Raw genomic sequence first — 16784 nt, forward strand, 5'->3', positions numbered from 1 at the left:
TTTTTTCCTAAATGCTGGAGCTTAGGGCATGCTTCAGTGAACTAAATTGCTACCGCGGACGGGATCAGCCGAGAGCGCCCGGGCAGCTGGTATTCGGGGGTAGTGTTTATGGCTTTTTAATGAATATAGGCTTCATTCGTCTGTGAAAGATGGTATCGCGGGCGTGCACCTCAGCTGGGATCGTGGCTGTTTGCACTGACCCGCGCACCCTCGACGGGCAAAAACCCTGTGGCATGGCTGGCTAATGAGCAGGTGGCTTTTTTTTAGTATGGTACCCACTTACCTGGTCTTTTCAGCCTAGCGGGGCGGGGGGGGGGGGGGGGGGGGGGGGGCGTAACGAGCACATCCCATCGCTCTAGTCCTATTGGCATCCAGGACATTGCTCCAGTTTTGTTGCTTCGAGCCCTGTGCTGTGAACTGGTGCCCGCTCCGTCACCGTGAAGTGCTGCGAGGCGTCAGCTGGGGCAGTGAAGAGCAGGCATCTTCTGGCCATCCCTGCTCGTTGTTGGTGTCAAGTGCGACCAGGAAGTATTTGGAGTCAGAATCTTGATTCTGTCATTCATACTTTTTCACTCGGGATGCTCACGGGTGTAGGCTTTCAAGACTGGCTCATCAAATGCAACAGAATCTCAGTGGATGCTCTTTATAATGAACAGAATATTTGCCTTGCCGAGACGAGAGATGCATGTAGTCTGGCTTTTCCTTTTCTGGCAGCTAACTAAACCAGAAATAACGTTAAATTAATACTTTGCTAATCTTGTGTCTATGGAGCAGAGATTTATTTTGGTTTATTGAGCCTTGCAACCCCCAAAAATGTTTTAGGCTTGCCTTTCTGAATTTGAATACTACAGAGAGACACTAGAAAATGAGTCCTGTGTGGCAGAAATGGTAGGCAGACTTCTCTTTAACAGCCTAGTTAATGAAATACTGATAATAAACTTGCTGGGCATCAAATGCAGCCTCATAGCTCCTTGAGAGCCTAGAGCTGTTTCTGAGTTTTTTTTTCTTTTTTCCTTTATAAACTTATGGCCAGAAGAAACTGGCTATTCTGTACTTTTTCAAATGCTTGCATTAACCTTTGTGATTGCTACAGGCTGTTGTGTGGAAGGCCAGCCACTCTGAGAACAATAAATTTAATAAGCCTTGCAAACTAAGAGCATGTTTTTGTATTAACTAAAGGGGGGAGGGGATTAAATAGCTCAACTTTTTTTTCTTTTCTTTTCTTTTTTTTTTTTTTGTTTTTCTTTCCCTGACTCTTATTCTCCAGCTGATCCTTTTCCTATTTTTTGTTGTGTGGCCTTCTTTGGTGTCAGTTCTAAAAAACCTTATAGATCATGAGGTTCAGGCACCTCAGAAAGTCTGCTGTAACAAAAGAAAATATGATGGTGACTTAGGCAACTAGTTGTGTACACCTGTTTTTGGCTTGTTGTCACAGTCTGCCCTGGTGTAAAGATGGGCCTACTCTTTATCTATGCAAGATTTAAAGTTACAGTGTGAATGTTAGGCTATGGCTGTAGAACAATTGTCTCATTATTTCCACAGCAAAAAGAGCTGTACATTTTAAGGAATTTTGTGTTTTGTACAACATTATTTGTGTTGGGCGCTTGCACGTACATGGGCATGAAAACACAAACAGAAGGTCCCTTTGCTAGTTCCTCATGTTGAGTACCTGTGTTGCAGCCTGCAGCCAGTGAGGTTTTCTCCTGTGCTTGCAGTGTGAGGCAGAGAGCAAAGGATGAGTTGTTTCCTCTTGCAGTAGCGCTGAGACAGAATATTTGACAGGCTTTTGGTTATCAGTGAGGCTGAGTGAGGGAGTGTAGTGGAAGGAGGTGAGGACAGATGAGGTCAGGTTTTTTGCTGCATGAACTCAGGGGTCAGTGCATCTCCACAAGGAGTCTACCCTCAGCCAGCTCTTCCCAAACTTGCATAGGAAGGTTCTTTTCCTTACTTTAGCTGGATAGGACCTACATTGATGGAAATGTCTTTTTTCCATTAAGAAGCAGATACCAAGAAGTACTGAACATCTGAAGCACCTTCCAATATAATCAGTTTATTGAAAGCATTTGAAACCTTTTCAGAGTAAAGTCAGTTGGAGCCAGCTTGGACTATGGCCTGAAACTTTTATGGGAAGATACCCAGAACCTGAGTAGCACCTTCCTACTTAGAATGTGATCCTTGATTTATGGCTAATGCAATTTGATAATAAATTGGTACTACAAGAGTATCTCCTGTGATGCTCTGGTCTTTTTTTGCAGTTTTACATTGTAACAAAAAGGTATCACTGGCCTCTGTATCTTTGATAGCTAGAAGAGCCTCTTCAGCCTGGTGCCTTTTTTATTTCTGTGTTGATACAATTATGATGTTAGGAGTGGTGTGGTGGTTTTTGTTTTTTTTTTTTTTTTTTTTTTTAAATCAACATGGCTAAGCAAAGTCCAACCTCTAGAAAAGAATACATCTTCTCTCAGAGGCACCTTTTACTTACATGTGTTGTTCTCCTTGCATTTAGTTAACGCTTTTAAAACATACTATGTGAACACAGCTGTGTCAACGTAGATTTGTAGGTTTTTGTGACTACATAATCTAGGGTACTGTCTGCAACCTTCTTCAGCTTCATTATAGCTACATTATGTCTGGAAGGATTTTAGTGTATTCAGAGACTTGTGTTGGTTGGCCTCTGTTCAATAGACTATGCTTAATTTAAGAAGTTATGCCATGATGCGTCTTTTGAAAAGCATGGCATGTGACCAGTCTTACAGTTCTTCCTTGGAGAAGTTGTGAAGAAACAATAACAATGCTTCGGTTTTTCTTATGTGCTGCAATTACAATGCAGATTTTAAGCTCCTGAGTAGACTTTCACAATACACTTCTTCAGTGGCATCCTCTGCACTAGATGTTCTTACATGCTTCAGTTCAATGTATCAGCCTGATCTGTGTAGAATTTTTAAAAATCGCTTCAGAAAGTGATGTAGAAATTTGAATCTGTCTCTTCAAAAAAAAAGGTGTTATATTTGCCTAAGAGGTTTCTAATAAAAAATTGATAGCCTGTTTAATTTTGTATTGTTAGCATTTTTATTATGATGACTTATCCATAAATTATATCCCAAGATACTATGTACTATCTTAGTTGTAGATAAAAATATTTCTTGGGCAAGTATTGAAGAGCATATTCCAACCTGAAATGGAAGATAACTCTTCTTGAATGATCAACTGCATTAGCTATAGTAATTTTTTTTTTCCTTTGTTTTGGTCCTTTTTCTGAGGAGTTAAACAGGAACATGGGTTATACAATGTCAAGAGAGTGCACACTCCTAGTGTGCTAGAATCCTTTTTGCTTTGTTGGGGTTTGGTTTCTTTTAACTATAAGAAGTTTGGGTGGGTTCATGTTGTTCTTTGCGCACTTATTAGTGGATACAAACTATTCTGCTCCAGTATGCACGCACATGAAATCTAAAATTTGGTAAGTTTTTTAGTAAATTCAACTAAATTTTCGAATTTTAGATGAATATGTGAATAGGCCTTGAAGTGACTTAAGAGGTTCTGCTTTGTTTCTGAACAGACTTGACCTCACATTCTAGATAGTTAGTGTTCAGACAAAGTCTTAGCTGGGGAAAGCTGCATAATCCAAACTGGTGTTCTTAAAGTGTTAGGTGATACTAAAAAAAATTAAATGTTTTTGAGCAACCTTTCTTTCTTGGGCCATTCCTTTTAAGACCTTTCTTTTAAATAGTTATATTCTTTAATATAATTGGGTAGATTATACTCAGCAAGTGGCAATATGGGATAGATCAAGATCACTTAGTGATTCTGGTATACTTCAGATCCTGTCTTTCTGTTGCTGTTGCCAGTTTTGTTGTTTGGTATCTGCAGGTCACAGAAAACATTTTTTCTCACATCACAAATGTGTTAGAGAGGCATATGTTTGAAGGTAAGAGTTTTACTTCACCAAAAGTTTGTAAACCTGTAGATGCTGTCCTTTGAATAAGGAAAAATGGCTTAAGGTTCATACTAGCAACTCTGTATTTTTCTTTTGAGGCTCATGTGTGGTTTGGATATATTGCCTGCAACATGAGCAGCCACGGTCTATGCATAGGGCCACATCCTCTTACTGTTTGCTGAACACCCCTCTCATAGGAATTCTGTCTTTTGTCAGGTAACAATAAGGATTGTTTGGGCTCTATGTTGACTGATATATCAGTCTGACAGTTGTTTCAAAATAAAGATATAGCTGAATGCAGGAAAGAAAACAACAGCTGTAAGGTGCATGTGACTGTATTAGTGTTTGGATCAGATGTAAATCTTTTAATTGAAGGAGGTAATGCTTATGGTTGTAGGTTTGTATTGCAGAGTGATCACAGATGACATGAATTTAATATTTTTCAAATGAAACCAGATGGAAAGGTTTAGTTCACTAATGGGTTTTACACCACAAGCCTGGATTAGAACTAGTGTCTGAAGTATGTAGTAAGAGTACTTGATCTTCAAGTCCAGCTTTTGCTATGTACTACCATACTATGTTGCTCTGCAGTGTGCTGCTCCTGAATTCTTCAGTCAGACGTCCAAGCTTCAAGGCAACATGGTGATGAATTTCACAAAAGGTTAGAAATGCAAGCTTTTAGTAAGTGAGAATATCTGCATTTAGTAAGGACAAATATTCCTTCTAATATCACATGCTGATTAACATTTTTGGCTTGTTGTCAATATCATCATCTCATGTTTTTTAATTCTGCCAGCTTGTGATGTTTATTCTTTTAAACAGAGTTCTGAAGTTTTGTGATTGTTTGAGGATATTAGCTCTCCATTAATAAAAGAAGCATTTTTAGTTTAGTTTAAAACCACAAATGTGGGCCCAAAGAGTTGTAAAGCCCTAAGAAAAAAAGCCACAACAGTATTTAAAATCTTGTGCTTCTTTGTGTTTTGGCTTGTACTGCTCTGCAGTATGTTGGTTTTGCTGTTTTTCACTCTGTGTGCAGGATAACTTTCTGAAGTGCAAACTATCTAACTGTGATGATATAAAAGTCCTTGTGGACATAAGTAGGGTATTTGCCATCTAATAAAAGATGGCTCATCTCATGCCAGAGCTCTTCAGCATACAGAATTTATTTTTTCTCTCTGGCAACCTAGTAATATGACTAAATTAATTACCAGTGAGTGTGTGAGTTCCTTCTATCTGAGGAAGAGACACAGAGCAGGAAATGTAGCTGACAACTGCTCTTACGCTAGATGCAGTCCTGCCCTAGAGCTTTGTTGCTTAGAAGAACAAACAGTAGGAAGAACATGAACCTTTGATGCTCTGCTGTATGTTTTGGTGGAGCAACAGAAGAAAAATTTGTTCACTGGACCCACATTAGCTTTTGGCATTGGAGAGTCGGAGTAAGCAAGGTGGCATCCAAGATCCACTAGGAGCTGTTGATATGGGGGAAGTAAGTTTGCAGATTTCTTTTTTTTTATTATAACTTGGCGCTTTTGTATGGAAGAAACATCTGTTTTCCACATTTTATTAGCTTTTACAACAACTACTGCTTAATCTTTCTTTATATGATTTTTGACTGTAATAGAGGTGAAAAACTTAAAAACAATTAAAAATAAAGTAATAATTTTGTGATCTGTAATACAAATTTCATGATAAATACAAATTAGCATTGAGAGCACAGCTCTGGCAGTGCATAAGAGGGAAAAGTGAATGCGGAGATTACAAGGGAATTTCATGTTTGTGTTTAGTTGCATATGCTTTGGATGGGCTGATGCAGAGACAAATATTAAGAATGCATATTAAACCCAGGAAAAAATCTAGTACCTTTTTTGATATTCGTAATAAAATGGCAGATGAAATTCAGTGTTGATACATGCAAAGTTGCATATATTTTTAGAAGAAGTCACATGACAGTACAGATGCATGGATAGGCCCTAAAATACCATCAGTACTCAGGAAAGGGAATGAGGATCCTTCTTTAAAATGTCATCTCAACCCAGACATCTGTCAACAAATTTAGAATATTAAGAAAGAAAAAGAGGGGAAGATCTCATTATTACACTGCTTAAATATAAGCATGCTGCATTTCTGGTTTCATCATCTCAGGAAGAGTATTGAAAAACCAAAGAAAATACACAGAAGGATGATGTGGTAATTGAAGAAAAGCAATTTCTTCCAAACAAGCAGAGATAAGTAATTACAGCCCTTCAGTCTGAAGAAAAGACAGCTGACTGGTATGAGGAGGTAATATTCTAGATGTCTTTGAAATCAGAAAGAGATTAGGCAATAGGCATTTTTTCCCATATAGAAGAACTCAAAATTATAATCTAGGAACTGTGTTTTCATGTGAGTGTAGTTGAATTCTTGATTGTGCAGTAATGTTGGGGATGTGAAAATGAGTAGACCAGGAATTTGTACAGTGTCTTCAAAGACAGGTCCATTGGGTGGATATTAAACATGATGTTCAGATATGATGGTAGGAAATCCTGAAGTTGTGATTACTGGAACATAAGGATAGGTCCATGAGGTATGATTCCCTGGATCCTTTGCTGTGGACTAAGGACAACCATTATTCCTCCTCATTGAGGAGGAATCTAGAGTCAGTTCTGGAACAGGAAATTGCAGTTAGAAAATTGAGATATTTTGAGTGGTGTCCAGGAGCGCTGTCCGGTGTAATCAGAATTACATTGACTGCACAGGAGGTGAGACATTTTAATTCAGAGGTGTTTATGAAGATATTAATCTGCTCCAGGGGCACGTAGCTAACAGATTCCTTCTGCTTGGAAGTACTGCCTTGATGTATGAGGAAAGGCTATTGGCTTTCTGACATCTGTGTTTTAACAAATATGTAACTTTTTATGTAAGGCTCACAATACTGAGTGAACCCGAAACTGTATAGACAACCTGTGTAAAGAGATGATGCACTCTACAATGAGTGATGTCTTTTCTCAGTGCTTTCTTCTTGCCTAGAAACTTGCATAATTTCAGGTTTCAGCAAGACTGGATAAAAGGTCCAGAATACTTGAGAAATGTCTATGCTGTTCTTGCAGCTATTAATTTTCTGCTGGCTAATCTGTATCTTTCACTGCCTGAGCCACTTCAGTCCTGGAAACAGTCATGGAAAACTGTTCTACTGAGAATATTGCCTAAAAGAGAGGTGAGCATTGTTCTTTGGTGCATCCACTTGATTACTTTTTATGATGACAAGAGAGTTCTTGGATCTAGTCCTATTTCCTGTTCACATATCAGCGCTTTTCCATCAACATCAGGTTTCTTCTAGTCTCTAAACTGAGATTTATTTTTCTAATGATTAGGTACAAGAAGATTGGTATTTTAGAAATCTAATTATTCAGCATTAAAGGAGAATATGAAAATATTTTCTGTGTCTTTTATCCCTAAGAACAGTATTAAGAAGAATTCAGGGAGTTTAAATTAGAAATGTTATTAATAGAATGTGCTAGAGGGCTGTGACATCTTGTGCAGAAAGGGGAGCCTTGGAGTTGGAGTTCAGTACACAAGGTTAGCAAACAGCAGTTCTGGTCAAAGTTCCTGCTACCTTTACTGTGGTGTGGTTGTGTGTGCTTTTGGGTACCCACATGTTCTTTACAACACATAAGCACTGAGAATTTGTTTCAGGCTTCATACTTAAAGATACCTTAAAACCTGCATATTTTATACACTTGTATTGCTAATTTTTTTGCAATTTTATACACTGAAAAATATGCAGATAAGAATAGAGGTGGAAAAACTTTTGCCTGGAAGATCCAGCAATTCCAAGTGATTACTGGATTGTATCACTTCATTATAAATAAGCAGAAGTGTGCCTTGATCATAAGTGTATTAAAGAAACATATCACCAGAAAAAAAACCTTCTAACATCTTCCTTTTCTTGTTTTGCTTTCTGTTTTTGCGGTCTTGGAGCTGTATTCAGTGCTGTGACTTATATAGGTTAATGTCACAGTGAGTTGAGGTCGAGGTGAGTATTTCTGCTGAGTAGCAGAATTGACTGGCTCCTGCAGTTCTGTCAGGTGTTGAGCCTTTTGGTTCTTTCCTGAGAACTTGATTAGGATCACCCTTCCCTTTTGCCCACCATGGTTCTTGAGGCTAGTGCTTTCAACTCAGTGCTTGAAGTCATCAGTTGCAGAACATGCTCTAATTAATCTTTTCAAAATCTGGTCTCTTGTAAATATTATGAGTAGGGATTTAATATTGTATTTGCTGACAAAATAGATATATAAAACAATGGCTTTGTGAGTTGCAGACTGTGTGCCTGTGTCAGAGCTGAATGAGATTTTTTTTAAACACCAAATACTGAAATTGCTTTTTACTGGTATTTGTACTGATAGCTGAATACTTGAAAAAATGGATGGAGCAGATGCTTGTTGTGAATTGAATGTTGCACAGCTGCAGGGCAGACATCTTTCTAAGTCATTATAAATAGCCACATTTTTATAAGGTATGATTAAAATAACAAAGTCTTGGGTGAATAGGAAAGTTAGGCATGAGTTTGCTTTCCAGTAGGAGTTTGTGAGATGACCCTTTGCCTAGGCAGAAGAGTGCTTTTTGGCAGAGATGCATGCATATATTGTTTGACATATTTGATCTGATGACTCCATTTTTTGCTTCAGACATGTGGAATCACATCTGTGAAGAATTAGTCTTTGTAGAATTGTGTCAAACAAGGTATCTTTCTTTCATAGTATTTGTAGGTATATTTTTACTTTCTTTTTCTTTTATTTTCATGCTTGCCGTGTAAAACCCTTTCAGAAAGCAACAATAAACTGTAAGTAAATTACTGTGTTAATTTTCCAACAATTGTTTTGTTGCCCAATTGTATGGTCCCAAGTGAGTTGCACAACCAAAGTAATGAAAGATTACAAGTATCAAGAATAAACTCCCCATTGCAGCAACAGATTATCAACTATATCTTAATTCGAAGTGGTCGGACTAATAGTCTGAACGATAGTATCACTAAACTTTTAACTATTTAAATCAACTCTTGTCACTTTTTTCAAGGATTAAACTGAAATACTTCTGGGGAAGCAGTGTAAATTTTCAGAAGAAAGGAGAGGTGAATATAATAGATATTAATAGTAGTGTTGAATTTAATGACACTTTCTACCACAATAGAATATAGTTTTTAAGCATTATCTTGGAGACTTGAAGAAGGTATTATCTTAATGTTTCACTGGGAAATGCATAAGGGAAACATTAATCAGTACTGTATGTGACAGAATTCATGCTTTGTAATAATTAAAACAGCCAGTGGTTACAGACTGTCAACAGTAGCAAATTCAACAACGGGTAAGTAAGGTAACATGGGATGTAGGTTGTTTTATACTGCTGAAGCAAGGATCTACAGGGGCTTGCTGGAGAATTTGAACTGCAGCTTAGTTCTCCCAGTAGTGCATAGCCTGGAAGTAGTGAAAAAAAATAAGAAAAAGAAAACAGTTTATAATGCTGTGCTTGTCTAGAATAAAAGAAAACTGTATACATGGAGAAACTATAATGGTTTGCTGCTGCTGCATGTTTACTTCTCTAGCAAGCTGAAATAATAATTTACTTTGTACATAAAGTTTTGTCTGCCAGCAACATAGATTCTGCCAGGATACTGAAAATGCAAATCATTCAATGTATCATCCAGTGTTTAACTATGGGCTTAAATTGCCCCAGACCAAGGTTAAATATTAGGAAACTTTCTAGTAGAGAGGGTAATGAAGCACTGGACTAAATTGCTTGGGGAAGTCATCCATCCCTGAAACCTTTGGAACAAAGTCTGCAAATACTGTCAAGAGGGGTATGGTTTATGACCCCACCTCACCACTTTGTGTAACTGTAGGATTTCTTGAAGTCAGTTCCTATTTCTCTGTCAATTTTTTCTTTCTGGGAGAAGCTCCGAGCACAAGAGATAGACTTGAATGTTTGGTCTTAAAGCTGAACAAAAAAATCTCCTTAAACTGAAATGGTGTTTCAGGTCAGCATTTCCTTGTCATTAATAGCACGCTAGATTACTTCCAGTAAGAAATGAAAATCAGTTGTTCTACTGAAGTTTGTTTTCAGGTTTTTGTGCTGTGCTTTTTGACTTTCAGACAGTTCAGTGAAATACTGTTTGTTTAAAATTTAGATATAACAGTTAACACCAAAAGAAAAATGTTGCTACACATTTTTTTTTATTACTTGTAATTAACAAGATCTATTGTTTTGTTTTTTTTTTTTTAAATCCCAATTCTAATTAAATGGGTATTTCAATTCAGTTTCTTTTTTTTTTGGAGGGAGGGAGAAATTAGAAAGCAGATGCTGAAAAGATGTTTTGACTGGTATGTTTAAAGCCTGTATCATCCAACACTTTATCTTAGATAACGTGTGAACTTTTTAAACATGTAATGAAAATGTTCTGCCTGAAGACTTTAAGTTTTGTCTTTCAAATACCTTATATAAAGTAATTCCTCAATTATTCTTCTGAATAAATAATTGTAAGCTTAGTTTATTTTACGTAGTTGTATAGGAAATATGGCAAACATACAGTAGTTTTTATTTTGGTGTTGGAGAGCTGCATTTATTTCCTGGCTTTGTTGTGCTAATTAAAGAAGGTGTTTTTCATCTGTTTCATCAGAAATTTGTAGTCCATCCTCAGCCTCTCTGGGTGACTGCAGAAGACCTAGAATTGTGGCATCACAGGAGATTGGAAGTTGAGCAAGTTGAGGGTAAAAACTTTTAATATAATTATTCCCAGCTTAAGAGCAGATTAAATAAAATGTTCTATTTTCATGTTCTACTTCAGAAAACTAAAGCAATAAGGCCCCAGAAATGTGCAAACGTTAAATTATATGTGTTATTCTGGTATATAGAGGAAGACAGTTTCAGTGATGGTAAAGGGAGAGGAAAATATAAACACAGAAGCTCTTTACAGTCCACTAAGAGGCCAAAAAGCACTCCATTAAAATGATTCTTGCAGATTGTTTTTAAATCAGAGTAGATAAAAATAAATGAGACCGAAAGCTTATGTGCAAATCATTAATGTTGTGTACAGGTATTTTTGGGATCATTAGATAATTTGAGACCTATAATGATATACTGAACTAGTGAGTGTGAAGGTGTTGACATCTCTACACTTAGCTGCTTCTGTATGAAAAGTAGTATGTATCTGTATAACCTGAATTTATTTGGCATTTTTCTAAGGTTGTTTAATACAGCTTTGAAGAAGGTATTTCTTTCAGGGGAGAGGGGAGAGATGGGAAGAAAAGTAGTTCTTAATAAATAGCATTCTTGATAATGTCTTTATTTTAATTCCTTTAGACTATGTCTGAATGTATCCAGCTCTCATTTGCTGTTTGTAGAATTGGCATTTACACGGTAAGGCAATGTTCTAACTAACTAAGTATTTTTTGTTAGTGTTAATGCCATTTGAGTGAAAAGAAGTTACATAAGTTTTTAGGATTGGATTGAAGCAATGCAGATAGCAAAAGGGATTTGTCAAGCTAGTTTGCATAAACAAATTACAGTAGATTTTTGTCCTTTCAAAGATTACTAAAACCAGAAAAGTAGTATCTTCCACTTTAGTTAAAAAAAGGTAAAGAAAAATTCAGCCAGCCTCTTGAGGTGGAAGAAAATTTAGCATCCATGTGCATCAGTTGCTGAAAATTCTTGTGTAATGTAATTGCTGGAGGGTTTATGTACATTTGCCATTAAATATCTATGATGTTTGAGTAATGTCACATATTAAAACATGTTAGCTAAATGCACATATTTTAATTTTGTCTGGAGAGCCTTAACATTTTGGAAATGCTTTTAAGTTAAACTGAACAAACCTTATATAAAAGAAATAAGAAGTTTGCTTCAATTATGTGTCCCAAATATGCTAGCATTTTTTTTCTGCTCCCAGTTGTTCTAATTAATGATGAGAACAGTTAGATGAATGGGTTTTTGTAGAAATTAACTTTAATTAATACATTACAATAATATAGTGTAAATAGAGCTTACACAATGTATAAGATGCAGTTGCTCAAATCATACTTCATATCCTGGAACTTTTGGAGTGGGAATGCTGCTCCTAATGTTAACACTTCTCAGGAGGAAGCCTGGAACTTACCACTTCAGACAGTCAAAAGTATAGGTGAGTTTTGAACAACAGTGATGAGTGCTATGTGCCATCAGTAAGTCTTACTTGAGGACAGAATCTCAAAGCTTAACATTTGCTTTTGTTCACAGAATTTGGTTCCAGGTAGTGTTTAATATCTGCTTGAGGTTTTTTTCCCGTGACATTTGCCTGCTTTCTGTTTTCAAAATCTAAAAGTCTTTTAAATGGTAGAAAAAGAAGAGTCAAAGGCATATTTCCTTATGGTATTTAAATTTTTTAGAAAGACTTTCTGTATAAAAATTACTGTGTGATAAGAGTATACTATCTTAAGGATCAGAGAGGGTTACAGTCTGAGGTTTCAATGGCTGCAAGGTACTCAGATGGTCTGCTAGTTCTTTAGAAGGCTAGAGTAAGCTGCTCAAATTAATTTCAGGGAATGTCCAAGCATAAATATGTGTGTATTACAGACCTGGGTATGAGAAGGTAAAATGTAGTACATCCTCTGACAGTAATCAGTTATGTTTTAGTTTAAAATAGGTCAAGTGTTGTTTGTATACTAGAGTGCTCTGCTAAGTTGTGGTAGCTGCAGTTATAGTGATAGTTGAGTAACTAGTATCTCACTCTGACCTTTTGGGCAGCAAAATACTTAATTTTATCAAATGTTTTAAATTGTGAAATAAAACCAGCTTGCTTCATTTGATTTCATTTTCTGCTGGTACTTAATGGACGATAGTGAGGGGGATGATGACTAGGCTTCAGAGCATCTGGAGATGCGGTGTTATGGCCACAGTGTACTGGGCAGGGCATGCCATGTAAAGTGCATTTGAAGGCTAAAATAGTTCCTTTAGGAAAATGCTAGCTGCAGAGAATACTTGCTTACATAAAATGCCTGTCATTGCAATGGTGAGTTTCAGATGATCTGACTGGAAGAAGGTTTGTACAGTTTTGGTATCATAGTAAACAGAGAGGCCTGCTGAAGTGAGAGCTGTGCAGAAACACAGTGTGATAATTTTTGCCTGTGTACCATACCCTCATTGTGCTTGTAACTGTCACTGGATTTGTTGCTCAGGTGTGTCAGAAGTCTGGCAGCTGTCAGGTATTGAGTGCTCCATACTGATGTCAAGAAGCAAACCTCCACAAAACTCCAGTTCATATTTCCCTTCTAACTAATTCCTTGGGTCTTGTACTTTCTGCTGTGTGCTATTTTGCAGATTCGGTTGATTTTGTTTGCTAGCTTATTGATTTTTATCCAAATCTAAGTAGTCTCACAGATGCCAGTCCTTAGCAGCGCCATGTGTTCAGCTTGTACTGAGGTACTTGAACACTTCCTGTTCTGCATGTCCTCGTGGTACAGTGCTGCAAGTAAGCCTTTTAGTCCTTTGGACTACAGACATCTCAACTGTTAGTCTGTTATCAAGCTGCTTATCAGTAACACTATAAAGCACTCATTACATCAACTGTACTACACCATTAAATAGGCTTCCTGTTTTTATGGAATGTGCAGATTATGAGATGGGGGAAGAGTTTACATGGTGATCTATGGCAAAACAGCCTGTGCTGCCTTCAGCAAGGAGAAGACCTGTATCTTTGCAAGAATACAGGAGGAGATGTAATGCCTATTACAGGTGAATTAACTAGATGAGATTACTTTCAAAGTAATGATTAAAGATTACCCTTGAAGGGAGGAAGAGCAAAGCAGAGGTGGTTAATATAAAAACGATACAGATATTTGTAGGGGTCTGAAACTGATAGATGTTTCCATCTAAAAGGAAAACATTATCATAAACTCAAATTAAATTTTTTTGGGATTAAGAAATCAACCAAACAATGAAAATAAAACTCAACTTGTTTCACATAGCTTATCTCAGAAGTACCGGTTTTTCAGGTGCAAGTTTCTGCCTCTTCCACCATACTAGTGTCTCCATCAGATGTGTCAATTGGATGTGTGGGAGCAGGCGGATAAATTTGTGAATCTGTGTGACTCTGGAGACTGTAAGCATATGACAGCTTGTAACAAAGGCTATAATTTATTTCCTTTCTGTTTCTGATTTAATTTTCTTAACCAGGTAAAGATTCTGTTAAAATAAAGATGGAGAATTCTACTTACATGAACCTCAGAGGGAAAATAGTCCACATTTTTTTGTCTTGTAAAACAGATTTTATGATAGAACACTTGCCACCTTTATACTCCATCTTGGAAACAGCGTGTGTGATTGTGTGCACATACTCTGGACAGTTCTCTGATACTCTGTAGTAGCCCTTGAGACTTTTTTCTTTTCATCCATTTGCATATAATTTTAAGCTTTTTTCAACAGGGGTAATAAGGCATTCTTTCTGTCCCTAACCTTTAAATGTGACTGCAGGAACATGCAAAATGAAATTTTCACATAACTCGTTGTTTTAGATAGAAAAACAAGGACAAAAGCCTCTACAGGGGTGAGAACCATGCAAAAATACCTGCGAAGGCCTAGTGGAAGCATAATCTTTTACTGGTATATATTAGAAGGAAAAATACTGGAAGATACATTTTCCTGTTGCAGGAAATTAGAAAGTAAGTTTTTCTTGGTTTCAAAATATGGCATCAGTAGATAAATAATTTTGTTTCAAAGCAACACAAGGGTAACAAAAAGCTCCTTGTAGCTCTTTCTGCTTTCAAATGCTGGGTATGGCAAAAGCGATGCACCGTGGCAACATTGCATCAATGCTGGCATCTTCTTCCTGGAAATCATCAATAACCAATATCTTAATTTTAGAAGCCTCTTAGCTTGAATTTGAATGCAATGAGAAGTGGAAATAAATTATGCATTTTTACAGCTTTGCTTGCTATAGTTTGTATATGGTTGCATATAGTTTGTAAATGATGCAAATGTGCTTTTCGTTTTCTGGTTTACTTTGGACTTACTTACATTTGTCTTTGTTTATAATGATAAATTCATGTCTTGAAATGGTTTGGCTGGAATCAGCTGTTGTGCTAAGGAATTTGTTGGTATTAGAACAAAAAAGAAATAGCATTTACTTATGAAGTGGTGGAGAGGAAGCTCTTAAAAGAAGAGAAATCAACTAAGCTAACAACTAAAGGCAGCTGTGAAATAGGAGGTAATCATGGGAACATGCCTGGGAGGTTCCTGGAGTCGTCCTGTGACTTAGAGTGTGGAAAGCTTCCTATGAGACTCTTCCCCTCCCTGACATGGTTTCCCATTGGAAAATACTAAGTTAAAGTAATAACAGTGTTCATATAGCATATCCTGTCTACTCCTCCCTTTCCCATGTCATGTCCTTGACATGAGCAGCAAAACAAAAGCGCAAAAGTGCATCATGAAAAAGTCTTTTTATGTGCTACCCTTGGGGAAATGTAGATAATTCCATTCAGTCACTGCTAATATTCTATGGATAGCCTGTTGGAAAGGAAAGGTCTAAACGTTTTTAACTTCCAGCCTTAAATGAAAGGTACTTGCTATCACCCCAGTCTTGGCAGTGACTTGTGTTGGGTGGGACTGTGCCTGCTTTGTTGTTGCCAACCTGTAGTCAAGCTGCTTGAGCCATGCTAGCTGTGATTTGTGTTGCTACCAACCTAAACAGGAGAGAGAGAGGCAGACTGTCCTGATGTGTGTGTCACTCTGTGCACGTGAATGTTAGATACATTGTGGGTTTTGTACTATGAGCTGAGACTTTCTTTTCTACTTTTCCTGAAATAAAAGAACAGTTGTAACATTTTTTCAAATGAGGAAAGTAAAGACAGGTGAAGGGGGAGAGCATCAAGACTGGGCCAGGAGTGTGGATCAGAATACAAATCTCTTCCCCTTTCTCTCCAGGGAGTTCCTTGGTTAAAGTGAACTGTGCTGACATTGCTGAGAGTCTGTCCTTGTGGCCAGAGCTCATGTTACCTGCTCAAAGAGCTCAGCAGCTTGGTGTAGCCAGTGCTGCTGTGACAGCATTGTTTCCCCGGGCTACTCAGTGACATACACTGGGTTCCCAGCTCTTTGAGAACCTCTGACAATTAGTAATTGATTTCACTGGGAAAGGTATGGTTTGCCAAATTAGCCTGTTAATTTTTGTCAGAATCTCTGTTGGACAAACTTGCAAGTTGGAATAGAGCTTTGTCCTGGGCTAGGGACTTTATGAATACAGGTTTTGTTCCATCTGATTTGTCTCTACTGTCCATGGCTCCTCCCTGCTCTAGAGAACAGCAGTGTTGTTCCACAGGCCATTAGCTTTAGGGAGGACAAAAGGAAAAGCCCAGATCATTATTACGAAAGTCTCCAATCTTTTCTGTTCAGACAGGATGCTGTTCAATTTGCATTTATCAAAGCTTTGGGGTTAGTTATCCTGTACATAAGTGCTGTTTTGCTTCTTCCCTTTGGAAGTCAGGATTCCTAATCCTCATTCTTGCTGCCTGTCCAGAAAACAGTTGTGTAATGTGTTGTCAAAATGTTGTATTTTGCCTTCATGGTGCTTGATGTGGAAAATAAACTACCCTTGTTAGGCTCAAGTGATGCAGGGGGTGATGGTATGAGTATGGAATTTTTCTGATGGCCTCTGCTGAGCATCCTTTTCTGGTGTAGTTTGCAAAGTAGCCTCTTTAATTCCAAAAAGAAGAGAAATGTTTTAATTTAATATAGTGGGTTTAAAAAGTAATTTGTAAGTACATTGCAAAGTAAAAATATGCAAAATTTGGACAGTCTCCTATGAAAAAATGACCTGTTTGAAATCAGAGGTGCACTCAGATTGTGGACTTTG

The 16784-nt window shown here is 37.4% G+C and overlaps 1 protein-coding gene across 9 annotated transcripts in view; it reads left to right on the forward strand.

Moving 5' to 3' along the window:
- ARL15 (ADP ribosylation factor like GTPase 15) overlaps positions 1–16784 on the forward strand; it is a 281674-nt gene that overhangs the window by 36771 nt on the left and 228119 nt on the right. For 7 of the 9 annotated variants that reach the window (XM_054002684.1, XM_054002683.1, XM_054002681.1 and 4 more), the window contains 3 exons: positions 8738–8753; positions 10584–10674; positions 11267–11323. The exons of 1 other annotated variant lie outside the window; for it this stretch is intronic. In XM_054002684.1, the coding sequence (XP_053858659.1) occupies positions 11270–11323 (54 nt within the window). In that variant the 5' untranslated portion in view covers positions 8738–8753; positions 10584–10674; positions 11267–11269. The remainder of the gene's footprint in view (positions 1–8737; positions 8754–10583; positions 10675–11266; positions 11324–16784) is intronic. One more of the 9 variants, XM_054002685.1, reaches the window with a different exon arrangement.

Source organism: Vidua macroura, chromosome Z (genome assembly GCF_024509145.1).
Source record: "Vidua macroura isolate BioBank_ID:100142 chromosome Z, ASM2450914v1, whole genome shotgun sequence".
Taxonomy (NCBI): Eukaryota; Metazoa; Chordata; class Aves; order Passeriformes; family Viduidae; genus Vidua; species Vidua macroura.